Below are 15,818 nucleotides of genomic sequence, written 5' to 3' on the forward strand. Positions count from 1 at the left end.
TACATGATTTTGACCTCACCCGAGATTAAACCACACATACAATGAAATGATCTAATATCACCTAGGAACACATAGATGGATCCTAAGCTACCCGAATCGAGATTTCAATGTATTTTTCACCCGATGAGAACAAGTTTACTCCACATAGAATAAACTGCCTCTTAAACCAAACCTAAATTGACCAAACGAGATGACAATTCTGAAAGCACGATTCGGACAAAGCTAAGACCAGATTACAGTTTGACTCATGACATTGGACACCTAAAAATTTGAATGGCAGTCCCGGTCCAACATCTCTTCACCTTGCAGCGCAAATCTGATAAAAGCCCATCGTAGTCGGAAACAGAATCCTCTCCTTAGCCATAAACCGGGACTAACCCGTACTGAAAGACGAGCCTTGACGACCAACTCGTGACCGGACCAGTAACAAAGGTTATCAATGGCATGAGGTTTCACCGTCAAACGAGACAGGAGCGTCATCGTCGACGCTGGGATATGAACCCCCACCGCGTGCCTTTTGCAGAGCTCGTCCTTCGGTAGACTCCTCCGGCGGAACAAAACCCTACGACGCGACTTCCACGAGGACCGAGGACAAGAACCATCTTCACCAGCCATCACACCGCACCTCCGATTGACACACCGTCACACCAGACCATAGATCCAGGGTAGAGGAGGCTTCCCACTGAGCCACGCGCCGCCGCCATGAGAGGAGCGTCGGAGATCTAAAAACAGAAAATCGACCCTTCGGCTCCTCTCAGCTCTAAAATCCGGCCAGCTCCGCTTCCGCCGTCCTATGACTCACTGCTCCTCCAAGAACGCCGTGAGATAACCCCTATGACCACACAAGTCTTCAGAATCACTCCGACAGACCAGAACAACACGCATCTCGCCTTAGGGTTGGGTCGGAATGGAGAAAGCAAAGGGAAAAAAAGATTTAAGGGAAAGGAGGAATCCTCCGACACCGGACGAGACGCCGGGCCGGAGATAACAGATTCAGACGCTTTGGTTTCTAGAGATGGAACGGAGGTTCTAGAGAGAGAAAAAATCCTAGTACACCAGCTCATCCAGTTATCGCATTTAAGGAAGTAAGATCAACGGCAAAGCCTTGATAAGATTCCGGTTTTTGCCGTCTCCTGGCAGGCTTAAACATTTGGTACGCATTAGGGTGTTCATGTCGGTTCTTTCGGGTCAGTCTTACTCACAAAGTATTGACTTCCTCTATTTCCTTTTCTCTTCTTCAAGGTATTTGGTGTGTTACGTACGTATCATCAACACAAGTACAAAAAAATAACCATACAAATATACTTTATGCTTATGTTTGATTCCATATGTAATCACCAATATATCCGGTTAATGACGTTTAAGAAAGGAGGTTTTAAACAAATAGGGTAAAGATCTGACAATGCAAGCTGTGTATACCCTATACATTAGTGTTACACTTCAAGGGTTTCATGTTGATAGCAGAACAATGAGGTTTGTTGAATTCAAGCGAATCTTGGCTTTGGATTGAGCTCTATGTCAATACTTGTAGGTGTCTTTGGGGTTGAAGCAACGGCGCCAAACTTACGGACCAGGATTTTGAAACATGGCATCAACACAACGTATAGCGCAATAAAGAAAAATGGAGTTGCTACAAGCCACCCTAGTAACTGAAACAACCAATAAACCAGAGGAAGTAAAAATAAAAGACGGAGAATTTACAAGATCATAAGGTTAGGCTAGGGACTGGAACAAAGCGGATTCGCAATTTGAACCTCTCAGCTAAGAGTAAAGAGAGTCTTATTGTAGACACTTACCGCATTACCAATGCTTAAAAAGACTTCCTGGGAGGCTTGGCCAGTGAAAACCTTCTTAAGGGCATCTGATGTCAAAGGAAAATGAGGACCACCGGTGACTTTTTCACCAAGTCGTAGGAAAGGCACCACCAGACTTCAACAAGAAAGACGTGAGATCCAATATCAAGAAGAGAATTTACGATAGAAAATATGCAAAATTTAAAACGTTTCTCAGTGAAGATTAAAAGGATGTGTGTATAGGCATAAAGTTTTACGCTAGTTCTACTGGAGTGGCAATGATGTTAGCCAACATGACGGTTGGAGCATGACAAGCAGATCCAAGAAATGCAATAGCTACTCCACATAGAAACACAGGAACACCTGTTTCGAAACCAAAAAGTCATTCCCAATAAGAAACATTGCAATCTCGAAAGGTAACAAAAGCTAGAGGAGACATATACGCACCGCAAATTGGAAATATTCCCAAGGTAATGCCGAGTGCTGCGGAGAAAGCAAGTTGCTTAGGCTCAGTACCTCTACGGAAAGGAAACAACAACAAAAAAAACTCAGAGAAAGAGAAATGCTGAGAAGATTACAGTTAAGACATGATGAGGATAAATGTTCTGTCTTTACTGTAGAAACCAACATAGTTCAGGTTTTAAGACAAAACGATCAATGAATAGCAAATGAGATCTGTCTGATCCCATTTCTCATGTATCGAGAAGCAGAATCGGAGTAACCAACTAGAACTACTTTCAGATCCTGCCCAGATGGAGATATGATCATAGTATGATTGGAAAGGCGTAGAGAGAGAGAGAGAGAGAGAAGACAAACCTACGCAAGATCTGGAGAAGAGGATCGGTGATTTTCTTATTGAACCATGCTTTCACTCTACCTTTCGATGAACCCATCACCATTCTACCAAAATCTGAACGAAAGCTTCCCCAAGAGAGAGAGAGAGAGAGATGAACGTCGAATTCCCACGGAACCGGTTCAAGTTGGGTATTTCCAGAAGCGGGTAATCGGGTCTACATTGACCTTGAAATCGGGTCTAGGCCCAGAAAATTAATTAAAGGAAAAAGTTAAATATATTCAGACTAATAATGAACCGAACAATCGAACCGAATTATATGAAACCGCAGGAACTGGAACTTGGAAATAAATAAATCGATTCCTAACTGAAACTTTTTAGACTGACTATATATACATTATATGGTTTCCTGATTTATGGATCTATTAATGTATTGTATTGCATTTAATTTTGAAAAAATATAGATATTTATATGAAATTTTCTAATTCATTATAATAATAAGTAAATGTATAATTTTTCTTACTTGCCATTATATTATTATAATTGGCTAACTCTTTATATTAAATTGATGTGGAAAATTTCTTATACTTGTTATTATATTGTTATTACTTTTCAACAATGAGAATGATAATGCAAATTATTTACATATATGGGTGGTTTCCGATTGTTATTATCTCATTTTAGGAGTTTATTTCATAATAAAAGAACGACATGTCACATTTTTCATTAAGCCATGTGATATCACTCAAATTACCCTAAAGAGTGTTAATCTCATCAAAAGAGGTTCAGATGTAGTATTTAGGGATCGAATCCACAGAGACTTTAGAATTACTCAACAGACTTAAATAATTAGAAATGAAGATAAACTAAAAGGTTTTAATAGTTTTAAAAGCAGTAAATGATAAATCGAAAACAACAGTGATTCAATAGATTGAATTGAAGTGGTTTCAAGATTGGGAAAGCAGCTAGATTCAGGCAATTCTCAGGTATAAAATGTATGCACTTAGTTTAGACTAAAGGGTTTAATGGTTCTTGACTTAAACATTGATTTAACCGGATAGGTTATCTTCACTAGATCTCGGATCTCAACTGTCGTATTTTGATCTTCAGAGAGTGTCGATCGATGTGACTTGATATACATCGACCGATACACCTTTGTAACGATCGACCGACAGAACGATAGTTGCGTCGATCGACGGGTATTCTAGCGAGCTTTGCGAGCGAGTTTAACTTGTTCTCTAACCTTCTCGGACCAACTGTCGTTGCGCCTGAGTTAGTTAGATCACGCAAATGGGTTCATGTATTGAGGGAAAACGGTTAGTTGGACTCAATTAATCATAAGATCTAAAATGAAGGTGATCAATCTCAATTTTAGCATTAAGTCCATAAGCAATGAAAGAACAATCAAAACACCTTTTTAACAGTCATATTAGCAGTACATAATTTCAACCATGGTGAGAAACCTAAATCTAACAATTGGTTTAGTCAAACATATTCATGAGAGACAAAATCATGATGGTGTGAAATAAACTCAAATGAAACATAGAACACAAATAGATAGAGTAATAGAAATAAATGAGTTCAAGATCTTCTCTGTTTTGCAGTCTCAGATCTATCTCTCCAATCCTAAGCTCTCCTAATGGTAGCCAAAATTCTCCTTCTCCAAAACTAGGTCTTTTGCAAATCTCTCCAAGAAATGATACAAAACCCTAGTACATATAGCCTAACAGGCGACTAGGGACTTAAGTTGTAAATAATAGATCTTCTGAGAAATGAAATCTTTTAATTTGCGATTTCATCCGTGTGACTGGGTATCGATCAATGCACATAAATGTATGTCGATCGATGGTAAGTGATTATGATCGACCGATGTTGCTCTTCAAGCGTCGATCGATTTTCCTTGCGTAAAAGCATTCCAAAATGTCCCAAAAGTATCATTTCCTTCCATCAGGTGAATAAACATGTATTTGCTTTGAAAAGACTCTAAAACATGATTAATACATCTTAAAACCTTTATATACCATGTATAAAAACGGGTGAAAATCATGGTATATCAACTCCCCCAGACTTATCTTTTGACTTGTCCTCAAGTTAAACCAATGGACAATCTCTCTGGAAGAAGGTTGAAAACATCAGGGACTCACAGATTTGAAACATTGAAATTATCACCTCTATAATATTGCATTCCACATCTAAGGTTCCTTCTTACAGATATACATTATGCAATATCCTAGCTTAGCAACCAAAATCATCTAGCCAACAATCTTAACTAATCTTATTATCAATCTCCTCAACCAACCTCATTTTTTAATGTAAAAAGTATAGGCTTTACCTTGGGAGTATCGATCACATGATGCAAGGATTTCAGACAAGTATCTGGAGCTGCAGGTAAAAGTTAGTTCCTAGTTTCTATCTCTCTAAATTTCTCTCTTGGGTCAAAGTCTGCTTCCATTGCAGGATCAGTGACCAAGATTGGACAGGCTTCCATGAATCAAAACTTAATGATTGTTGCCACCAAGTTCTGTTCACTTCTTTTTGACTTTTATCCAAGAGTTCTTTGCGAAAGCGAGCTTTGAAGATTGCCGTCTCCAAGTTCCGTTTCGAACTCTTTTATTTGAGTTTTTATGAATTAAGCCTTAATGGTTTTAGCCACCAAGTCCTGTTCAGACTCATCCTAATTAAACAATATAATTTTTTTTTATTTTTTTTTTATTATTATTATTATATTTTTTTTTAGTACTCACTAACTAATCTAGGGTCAAAATTTAGAGAGAGAAAATGTGATAAATAGTCTAAACCAGGCGTTACCTTCCAGGCTTGTCTGAAAAATCCGATCTCATGTATACCAAGCCCCAAAACAAGCAGTTAAGTCAGGTTAGTGTTGGAGGTTAGCTTCGGTTCTTTCTAACAAGCTAGTAAGTGTGTATAATTGACTGGTTGATCCATTTTAGCATCTATAGTATTATCTGCAGTCAGTAAATCTAGAATGGTGCTAGAAAGTGGTTAGACATTCAAGTAGAAATCATTAGTTCATAATCCCCTTCTTGACTCAATAAAATTATTTTTGAAAAGATTTTTGACAAAAACTCAAGAAAATGGTGTTAGTAACTACCTCCCCCAGACTTAAATTGCACCGACTCGGTGCAAAGTGTCCAAGGGTAGGTTAAAATCAAGTTAGATGTTTGAGAATGTTAGAGTAAAAATGAAGTACCTATGCGTACTACACATCGATCGATGTAATCCTCTCCATATCGATCGATGTTACTCGCCCAGAATCGATCGATGTAATCCTCTCCAAATCGATCGATGGCGAAGCACAGACATTTTCACATGTGCTTGGAGTCAAACTCGAAGTTCCTTGCCTAATGTTAGCTCTGTTAGACAATCAAGCATAAGAAATAATAAGCATCCGCAAACATAAAATATAAGTTTAAAAACATAAATCCTACAAGTTCGAAAAATAAATAAATAAGTTCATAATAAGAGGAGAAGAGATAGAGATGGGAGGACTAATCGGTGTCCTCATCAGTCGCCTCATCGTCCTCTGGGGATGAGTCCCTGCGTGCTGCTGGTGCTGGTGCATGTGATCCTGTGGCTCTCCTGCTCCGACAAGACACTCTAGCCCAGATGGCCTGAAGAGCGTCCACCACGAACCTCTGAAAGTCTCCCTGGTCGTGCATAGGGATGTCCGGGATGTTCGGGAAGTCAGGGAGAGGAGGTGCCTGTGCGTCCCGAGCTCTGGTACGGCGAATGCTGGGAGATCGGCGTGACATGTTCCGCGGGTTGCGGAGGAATGCCTCGTCTGGCATGCATCGAAGCTGCTCCACGTTGTTGCCGAAGTCAGTGATCCTCCTATCTGGTAGGGGTAGAAGGCGATGCTCGTCGCGGATCCTGAGGCGCCAGAGCTTCTCTTCCTCGAGCCATAGCGAGTGCATCAAGTGCTGCTCGTCGAGGAAGGCGTGGTCGCGGTCGGCAGAGCAAGAGTCGAGGTGGATGCCGAGATACTGGAAAATCGGGGTCAGAAGACTCCCAAATGTCTCCTTCTTGTTCTTACCCTTGCTGGTGAAGGGCTTCTTCTTCAGCTCCACCAAATGCGCGGCAAAGACAGCTCCGAGGTTCGGCGGGCTTACCTCGCCATCCTCGTCCAACTCAACCAAATCCACTGCGCAGAAAAGTAGTGTGAGCTCCTTTATCCTGACCTTGTTGGGCTCCATCTTGCAAACAAGTGTGTTTGCAAGGAGCCGTAGGAAGTAGCGAAGTGCAGGATGGCGGATGTCTGATAGCACGGCCCTGTTTGTGTCCCAAACTCCTGTGCCGACGATGTCCCAGAATCCCTCAATGTGTGAGAAAGGTGGGACCGTGTAAGAGGTGATGCTCTCATCGAAACCGTAGATGCGGCAGAGCTCGGATATAGTGATCCTGTAGCGTGTCCCTCTGGCGAAGAAGGTCAAAGTGCCATCTCCCGCTACCCTTGCAGCTGAAGTCCTGTAGGTGACCTCGACAGTGGCCAAGAACTGGCGGACGAGATCGGGGTAGAGGTCGTAAGCGCGAGAGGGCATGGCACCGAGTCCTAGCTGTGTGATCATGTCCTTAACATCTCCCTCGATCCCGAGTTTCTTCAGGATGGGTCGGTCAAGGAATTTGGTGGACTCGATAGAGATTCCTAGCCAGGCATTGTAGAAGAGGCTGTCGTAGTCGTCCCAGTTATCGGACAGAGGACGCTGATGGCACTCGTTGCTGTTGATCGCTGCCTTAGGATCAGCATAGCCCGGGACATCGAATGGTGTGTTTTCGGGGCGAGGCCATGGATGACGCTGTGGGTTGGAGGAGCTGCTAGTCTCGTCGAACCTCCTTTTCGACCTGAGTTCTCCGTTTCGTGCGTTTGTCTCTGAGCTGCTCATCTGAAACCAAGAAGAAAAGAAGGTTAGCATTATCGAATAAAATATAATATCGATCAATGGGTTATACTGAACATCGATCGATATCGTCGTGTCGGAACAATCGGACAAGAGAGCATCGGTCGATGCGAACAAGTTCATATAGACCAATGTCGAATCGCGAAACCTGCAAAATCACTCAACTCCAAATCGCGTTTATACGAATCTAAATGCATGGAAATCACAAACCGAACTCTAGATAAGCAATATGAACTACAAAAACATCTCTCAATCACACTAAATCAAGCGTTCTAATCCAATTCAAAATGAAAACCCTAATTTTTCGAAAAATTGACACGGAGAGAAGAAGCAATGTAGTTGTTATTGCAATAGTACATCAAGACTATGCTTTCTTAAAAGTATTGCTATCTACTGAATTTTTTTACCTGTGGTAATCTCACCGCTTATCTGAATTTGAGGACCAAGTAGTGGTGATTTCTGTAGGAGCTGCAATCTTCTTGACTTTTGGACAAAGAGGGCTAATTTTTCTGTCACAATTGGCAATTTTGCTTGTACACATTATTCTCAAGTCTTAGTGCTTGAGGCAGTCTTCTCGTGTTTTGGTAGAAACTTGTGCTATTTTCTTTAGGGAATGGGGTTTAGGATCAGTTTTGTTTTCAATTCTTTTATCACAACTACCACTTGTTGCAGGGTGAAATTAAACTGTGAAACGCGAATGTGACGATGAACACATTGTTGGTGTAAGAGAGGGGGCATAGCACACTAGATAGACTACCATGATCCTTCAGGTAGCTATCATATTCTCTAAGAATGTGTCAGTTGTGAGCATCTTAAGGAACTAGGAACAAGCTGTACATGCTTATTTTATTGCAATATATATATAACATCTTACAGAGCGTCGTTATTATCCCATTAGTATATGAACTGAGATAATAAAGCATAATAAAGAAACACAGATTATTTGATCCCATAGGCCTCTAGAGTGGATAACATTTCCGGAGGTCCACCATTCTCTTCGACATAGGAAATGTTAGGGCTGTCTCGTGGAACAACGTCTTCTCTTTTGAAGTTTTCGTCACTTCGAAGAAGCTTCTCACTGTCAGATCCCACTGCACCTTTTAGGATGATGGTTTTGTGGAGACCACCCAGCAAGTCTTCATAGTCTGTGTCTCCCTTCTCTCCCACAAACAAAACAGACTTCGTCATGTCAATTCCCCACCTTATCGAAAGGTACCTACACAAAAGCCATTAAGCTTTGTTATTCTCACCGTGAGATCAGTATACACATATCGTACATGGTCTGGACAGTATACTAAACCTGACTGCTTGCAATCTTGATGCACATAGTGGTATAACATTTATCCTTGTCGCAGCATGTGTATAGACAATGTTGCACCTTAAACCTCTCATCCGAAGCCTCTGCCTAAGGTCATCAACTCTTCGAGTCTGCCATTCACACACGTAGACTTTTAATATGTTTTTAAGCTGAGAAATATGTTTTTTATTTTTTATAGAAAAGAAATGTTACCTCGACTCCTTGTTTGACAGAAATTGCATAGCACCTAGTACTGCATGCGCTTGTATACTCTGTGATGTCGTCTTCTGTTTCAGGTTCTGTACAAGCTAGTCTCAGAATCACTGACCTTAGACTTTCACCAGGCCATTTGTATTCCACATGAGCTTCATAGTCTGCATCAACCTCCATATCTCTCCATGGATAGTAGATCTCACTTCCGCTGTTACAAACTATTGCGTCAAATTCTTCCAAATTAATAAGGTATTTCTTTGTCATCTCCACAACTTCTTGCACGCTTGAACCTGTTGCCAGGACGAAGCCTATTTTTCCTTTGCCCGATGTCAAACCTGCAGTTTTCATCACATTCTTGATGACATCTTCCAAATTCGCTTTGGTGTCTCCGTTGTCATCGTAGGAATCAACAGTAATCACAAAGAGCATCTGCCTTCTGCCAGGGCTGTAGAGAGCAGATGGGCCACCCTTCATAGAATTCATTTGACTTATGGCGTTGACAAGTTTCCTCTGTCTAGTGCTTGCATCTAGTTCCCCATTGAGCTTGAAATCTCCATCCATGGAGAATCTCAAAGATATGTCATCGACATCACCTAGAGAATCACTTATAGGCTCTTCTGGAACTTTCATTATGTCGAGACTACTGGTTGGGTGTCGGTTTCTGCAGTGTTCAACATGGGAAAGGTAGTTACGGCAGTGCTCTGGCCATGAGAAACGGTGGATGTTCTTGAGACCGTTCTTTCTGCACTCAGCCCAGAGATGTTTGTTAGCTACGAGCTTTAGAAGGGCATCAGAAATGGCTTGTTGATCATGTGGGTCGACTAGGAGACCATTGTTTAGTGCCTGGTCACATACATTATGTTAAATTTAGCTTTCCGAATCAGTGAGGTTTGTTTTTATAATAAAGAGATTTGATTACCTTGACGATATCAACAGGCCCGCCATTTTTGGTGGCAACAATGGGCAGACCATAAGCAGCTGCCTGTCATACATAAATGATAAATGGTGGGAGCATGAAGAGAGGTAAAGAAACATAACCTAGGAATGAATCTGGTTACCTCAATGAGCGTGAGACCAAACGGCTCTACCAGAGCTGGATTAATGAAAACTCCCTTCAAGAGAAAAAAAGGCCACCATAAGAGAAGGAGGCAACAGCAAGAATCATATAGTATTATAGGATTTTCCTGTGAAGTACCTTTGTTTTGGCTGCTAAACGATAAATATCTGGAACTTCAGATTGTTTGTGATGCTTGGGATAAGCTACTTGGCCGTACAAGTCATACTGGTCTATCAGCTTTAGGACACTCATGAGAACAACTGAACTGCTATTAGACATCTCTTCAATGTCATCTCGGTTTCCTAGTATGAGTGTCTGGAACAGGGAGGTTCTTTATTAGGAAATAATTTAGCAAGGCTGTACCCATTAAATTATGTCAGAAGGACACTGTAATAATAAGGTAAGAAATGCTGAGATACTTACCAAGTTGGCTAGTTCTCGAAGAGGCTGACATTCACCAAAAGCTTTGAGCAATGTGGTGACGTTTTTCTTGGGGTCTGGTCGAGACAGCGCAAGTATGGTTGGCTTATGAGGATTTGTGAAAAACCGCATTATCTGCAGATCATAGGTTATATGAAAGGCATGGAAACAAACACAAGACTGTAATCTTTCTTTCTTGCAGAAATGAACACAAAAAAATAAATAAAGAAATACCTCAGACCATATTGGAGGTACAGGCTTTTTAATCTGGTTTCGGTCAGGGCCAATTAGCGACTTGAGATCTGCATCAGCATCTTGTGAATCTTGTGTCAAGACGTAACTGAAATCCATGCCTGGTGGTATAACCTGTCCTCACAAAGACAGGTCAGCAGTTGTCTACTTGATTATAGTTTATATGATAGTCACTGTGCTGTTTCATTTATTAGATCTCGAAGAAGGAGTCATACCACCATTCGGGGCATGTATCGACCAAAGCAGCTGACGCCACGCCGTCTTCTAACCCTGAGCTTCCTCTCAAGCTTGATATCAAACCCGTCATACAGTCCCCACTGCGCCTCAATCTCTTGCCGTGTGCTTGTCACCACCATCTCTGCTGCATCTAAGCTCAGCTCTTCAGCTTCAATCCTCCTCATGATCTTGTATGTTTTGTTGATATCCTCTCTCGTAATTCTCCCTTGTTTAAGCAACTGCTCAAACTTGTTCCTTCCCAAAGAGTGGCCGGTTAGCACCATCGGCACATTCAACGTTCCTGCCAAATGTGCAGCTACTTCTCCTGCATCTGCATAGTGGCCATGGATTACATAAGGCCAGATTGGCTTCCCTCCATTCACTTGCTCTCCGAGAGACCTTGCTATGTCCACTATGTGATTAAGCGCCCCATCAACAAACTCGTGAATATGAGGCCAGAGTGACTCCTTTGGTATGTACCTGAAAAAACATGAGTATTAGAGAAACTAGATGCTCTTTCTTTCTATATAAAGAAAGAATTTGGATATGTGATAGTACTTGTCTCGAGAACCGCAGGGGATGCGGATAATGTAGGAACCACAGCTTCCGCTACCTTCTGGAGGGCATGATAACATCTCAACTGGCTCTCCATAGCTTGAGTCAACCTCTGGTGAACTGATTTGCCGTGTTAAGAGGTCGACCCTGTGGACCCCTTCCGTGTTGGCCAAAGCGCGAGCAAGCTCAACAACATATTTCACCTGGCCGCCAGTATCTGAGTCTCTGCCAAGCTCCATGTTTTCTCCGCGCACTAGTCCATGCATACTGCAGATAGAGGCAGGCACCTGGTAAGCATCTTGACAATACAAATAAAGTCATATAAACCAACTTGTACTTGCCTGATTAAGACAATGTAAAGGTTTCGACTAGATTTATCATCTTCAGACCAAATCTGCATTTCAGAGCGGATACGAGGCATCTGATCTCGGGGTGGCTCGAGAGTCGTAACAGCGTCACTCTTCTCCTTCTCTCCTTCAGAAAGCTCGGAAAGATCCTCTTCTGCATCATTGCGTCCTTTTTCACGTTCATCTCTTCGTTTCGAAAGTCTTATCCCATCATCCCACACAATCTGTGTGGATGGAAACCAAACTATGTACCTAACCTTTTGGAAAGGATGCAGAGTTTGAATCATGTAAGGGGAAAACAAACCTGCTTCTTCTTGCGTGCAAGATGCCATATACGCCAGCATATATTCTCAAGCCTGTTGCTACGTTCACGAGTGTTCCTTGTTGCTATCACCTGCCGCAACAAGTTTAAAGATCCCTCCACCATCACTTGCAGGTATTTAATTTATTTCTAAAAACTTTTGTTTTGCTAAAATCACTTTTGAGGTTTTTCTTGTGTTATATCATTGATATATTCTCTTTGTATATCATTGATCTAAATTTATAGATTGCGGATCAAACCTTAATCCATGTTTTATACAGGTCAGACTCATCGAAGCTGTTGACAACCTCTTCCACAAAGTACTTGATGGGACTAAACACCTTCTCTTGAGGTTCCTTTCTATTCATATCTCCAAGCTTCTGGACGATCTTGGAGTTGCTCTCAAACCTCTTTTTGTTGCTAGTTCCAACATCAAGAATAGCTTCCAGGTAACTGTTGATCCACTCATTTCTTGCCATCTCTCTTCTTATTGCACTGCAAAATCCTTTGACAAAGAGTAACATAAATATCTATAAACACATCAATAGAATGGACAAAGATTTTACAGCACTATACGATATCAAAACTCCCTCTGCTACATGTGACAGAGGTTGGAAACAGAGGCGGAGACTCTCGGGTACCAAACAAGAGCTTAGGCGGCCTAGTTTTGGATATCAACTTAGCTTGCCATTTTATAACCTCATACATAAGGTCCCTCCTTTTTCTCTTTTTATTTTCTTGTGCTATTTAATTTCAGAATTTGTTTAGGAAAAGTTAAAAGAAAAAGGTCTGGTGTGGTTCTCATTCTCTATATTATCTCTCAGACGGCATATTACAACGTCATCTGTTAACCGTTAAACTCTGGAAAGACATATATTCTGTCTTAATCTAAAAAGAATCTTAAGGTATTGATTTTTGCATTATCAGATTCTCTAGTCGAATAAGAATCACCCATTTCCTTTTTGAGGTTCCTCTTCTTCTTTTTTTTTGGGTAGAGATAGAGTATAATGAGTGGCACAAAGCCTTTTCTTCGTTTGTTCCCATTAGACTTGTTTCTATAGCCTTATGTTTGCTGGACTCTGCCTTGGCCATCTCTCACTGAACTTCAACGTCTTTGTTTGGGATCATACCTCTAGATAGATGGTCTCACTAATTTTTTCCCCCCTGGTATAACCTGAATAAACCCTGTAAAACCTATTTTCAACAATTTTTTATCTGCGCTTTGGAGTGTTATGAAATGGCCATGAGTCAAACGGTCATGTAGGTTTCACAGTGGCCGAGTTTGTTTAGTTAGAAGTCACTATGGTATGCATTTGTTTTCTGTGATGGGGATTGAGAATAATTATGTATTTTAGATGTTTATTTGCAGGTAGAGACGTGAAGAAAAGAAAGTTGAAGTCGTTTGAGTATGTTGTTAACTCTGTTTGGTATGTGTGAAATAGTGGAGCAGAGCATATTCCATGCTTTCACAAATAGATACTTTAAATAGCTATAGATGAAGAAGAAAGCAGAGCAGGAAATGGTTAAAATTAACCGAATTGGTAAATCATGTTGATGCTCATTTGCCAGAATAATGTATCCACCCGTTTCTAGGAAAAGGCTATTTTCCCATATCCTCTCGTTGGGAAAAATCCAAATCATATGTATAATATGTTGATGTCCATTTGCATTTGCGTCAATTCTAGATAATTATAATACAAAAAAATATAATATATTATTTGAATGCACAAATGTTCAAAAGAATGCACAACAAATGAAAAAAAAAATCATGGATATTTCTATCGTTCTAGCTAGCCAAAATATGTAAAAGGAATATTTATTATCGTCCAGCAAATTATTTCTCATTTCTCCATCGTTGTTCTTTGACAACATTTCTCCATTCATTTCTTTTAATTGTTAACTAGGTTTAAATTCACGCTTTTTGCATGATAAACATTGTGTATACAAATTATCTTTACGTACTATTATTTATTTTACGTTATTTTACATATTACAAATAATAAAGAAATAAATCTATATTGAATATTTGATAAATTATAACCGTTAAATATATAATTAAATTGGTGTGAGTATATATATAGATCAAAAATATCAGTCTTATTTATTTACAATTATTATATGATAAATAAATCCAAACAATCAATATTATCTATTTTATATGATATATAATAAAATTTAAATAATATTAACATATATATAATATTTTCTTAATATGAGTATCTAATAAATTAGATTTTCAACTCATATATTTTTATGATCATTTGTATACTTTTATATAATTTTTTTTAAACCACTGATAACAAAATTTCAATGTTAGACGTTTCATAGTTATAGTAATTTATAATATTTTAATTAAATGAAAATTTAGTAATTATTATATTAAGTTCTCAATAATTTTTCAATGAAAATTCCAAAATTAAAAATTTATATTATTTTACATGGTATAATTTTTAATTTAAATTATATCAAAATATTTATAATTGTATTCTGAATATCTATTAACTTATATGATTTTATAATCATTTATACCTTACTGTAACAAAAAATAATTTAAACCATTGATCATAAATTATATAATGTGGGAATTTTATTAATTTATTAATTTGAAGACGTTTTAAAAATTCAAAATAAGATATATGGAAAAAATGTTAGAGGATTTTCAAATTGTTATAATTTAAATAAAATGTTAGAGGATATTCAAATAAAATGTTAGAGGATATTATAATTTAAATAAAATGTTAGAGGATATTCAAACTGTTATCAAACTTTATTATGAAAATTTATTAATTTTCATATATATTTTAATCACATGAGGTAATTTTGTACATTAAAATTTAATTTTATAGCCAGTTTAATGAGAAGTAATGTATATATTTAGATGAACCAACATATATCTCTAAGTATTCTAAGAAGCATTTTAGTGATGACAAATGATCATATCTCAAATGTTGTACAACTTCTCAAATAATATGTAAGAGATAAATATTTCTCATTTTTCTACGTATATGATCCATAATGTTTGGGGATTATTCTTACACATGCACATACTCAGAAAAGAACATGTTACAGCTTTAACAAATTTTATTGTGCATTTAAAATCAGAACAAAAGATTCATGCTAAATATAAGTCCAATTTTATTACAATTTGAATTTCCTCCCGAACTAGTTACCGTAACATTTAAAACGATTTTGACGAACCAGTAAATCGAAAGGGGTAGGATTTACAATGAAGTATGAGTCGATATACTCAGTAAAACGACGTTGTTTTTGCCTTTAATCAAAACCTTTTAAACTTTTCTCATCCTCATTAGGTGTTTTCAACGGCAATGCCATCATTACACACTCGACATGGTGGCGATAGCCAATCTTATTAGCACTTCCTGCAAAATTGCCAAGAACCTCAATGATTTTCGGGTGTTCTTGCCTTCACCACCTGCCAACTCATCTCCAAACCCGTCATCTCGTCAAATTTGAATCACCCGGTGGTTCTTATGAGCGAGAATAACATGTCTTTACAAGCCACAAGAAACGTGTAAAGAGATAGTCGATAGCTTAGAGGTGATGATGGAGACGGAATTAAGAGACTCACAAGTGATGGAACAAGTCGACTGTAACGCTCTGACCGTCCACGGATAATGTGTCACCCATGCCCGCTCA

The 15,818-nt window shown here is 39.1% G+C and overlaps 2 protein-coding genes and 1 long non-coding RNA gene across 5 annotated transcripts; 1 reads left to right on the top strand and 2 right to left on the bottom strand.

Annotated features, from left to right (window-relative positions):
- Positions 1–1,288: 1,288 nt before the first annotated feature.
- Positions 1,289–2,832, bottom strand: BNAA02G23450D. The gene is made up of 5 exons (XM_013839908.3): positions 2,610–2,832; positions 2,241–2,311; positions 2,051–2,156; positions 1,797–1,929; positions 1,289–1,649 (listed from the first exon to the last, which is right to left on the bottom strand). Exons 1-5 carry the CDS (start codon positions 2,690–2,692, stop codon positions 1,485–1,487), a joined length of 558 nt encoding a protein of 185 aa, XP_013695362.1. The 5' UTR covers positions 2,693–2,832; the 3' UTR covers positions 1,289–1,484.
- A 5,488-nt stretch (positions 2,833–8,320) lies between these two features.
- Positions 8,321–12,994, bottom strand: LOC106399433 (sucrose-phosphate synthase 4). 3 transcript variants are annotated; one of them, XM_048758530.1, is made up of 14 exons: positions 12,738–12,994; positions 12,422–12,656; positions 12,165–12,254; positions 11,855–12,084; positions 11,517–11,780; positions 10,958–11,438; positions 10,725–10,856; positions 10,494–10,625; positions 10,209–10,385; positions 10,072–10,125; positions 9,933–9,995; positions 9,014–9,856; positions 8,804–8,931; positions 8,321–8,719 (listed from the first exon to the last, which is right to left on the bottom strand). In XM_048758530.1, exons 2-14 carry the CDS (start codon positions 12,638–12,640, stop codon positions 8,443–8,445), a joined length of 3,090 nt encoding a protein of 1,029 aa, XP_048614487.1. In that variant the 5' UTR covers positions 12,641–12,656; positions 12,738–12,994; the 3' UTR covers positions 8,321–8,442. The 3 variants fall into 3 exon arrangements, with proteins under 3 accessions (XP_048614487.1, XP_022559505.2, XP_048614489.1); XM_022703784.2 differs by having other exon boundaries at positions 12,422–12,666; positions 12,738–12,979; XM_048758532.1 differs by having other exon boundaries at positions 12,728–12,915.
- Positions 12,656–13,778, top strand: LOC111206568. Its single transcript, XR_007323934.1, has 2 exons — positions 12,656–12,872; positions 13,531–13,778. It is a non-coding gene; the product is annotated as an uncharacterized LOC111206568 (long non-coding RNA).
- Positions 13,779–15,818: the final 2,040 nt, after the last annotated feature.

This window comes from Brassica napus, chromosome A2, assembly GCF_020379485.1.
Source record: "Brassica napus cultivar Da-Ae chromosome A2, Da-Ae, whole genome shotgun sequence".
Taxonomy (NCBI): Eukaryota; Viridiplantae; Streptophyta; class Magnoliopsida; order Brassicales; family Brassicaceae; genus Brassica; species Brassica napus.

Bases quoted from the DNA above. Each gene is read 5' to 3' on its own strand.
- BNAA02G23450D (XM_013839908.3), bottom strand. From the start codon at position 2,692: ATGGTGATGGGTTCATCGAAAGGTAGAGTGAAAGCATGGTTCAATAAG. The intron at 2,157-2,240 runs GTGCGTATATGT...GTTTCGAAACAG, and splicing joins GGGAATATTTCCAATTTGCG to GTGTTCCTGTGTTTCTATGT. The intron at 1,650-1,796 runs GTAAGTGTCTAC...TGGTTGTTTCAG, and splicing joins TTTTAAGCATTGGTAATGCG to TTACTAGGGTGGCTTGTAGC.
- LOC106399433 (XM_048758530.1), bottom strand. From the start codon at position 12,640: ATGGCAAGAAATGAGTGGATCAACAGTTACCTGGAAGCTATTCTTGAT. The intron at 10,626-10,724 runs GTATTTCTTTAT...TATGATCTGCAG, and splicing joins TACCTCCAATATGGTCTGAG to ATAATGCGGTTTTTCACAAA. The intron at 8,932-9,013 runs GTAACATTTCTT...TGTGAATGGCAG, and splicing joins CTGTCAAACAAGGAGTCGAG to ACTCGAAGAGTTGATGACCT.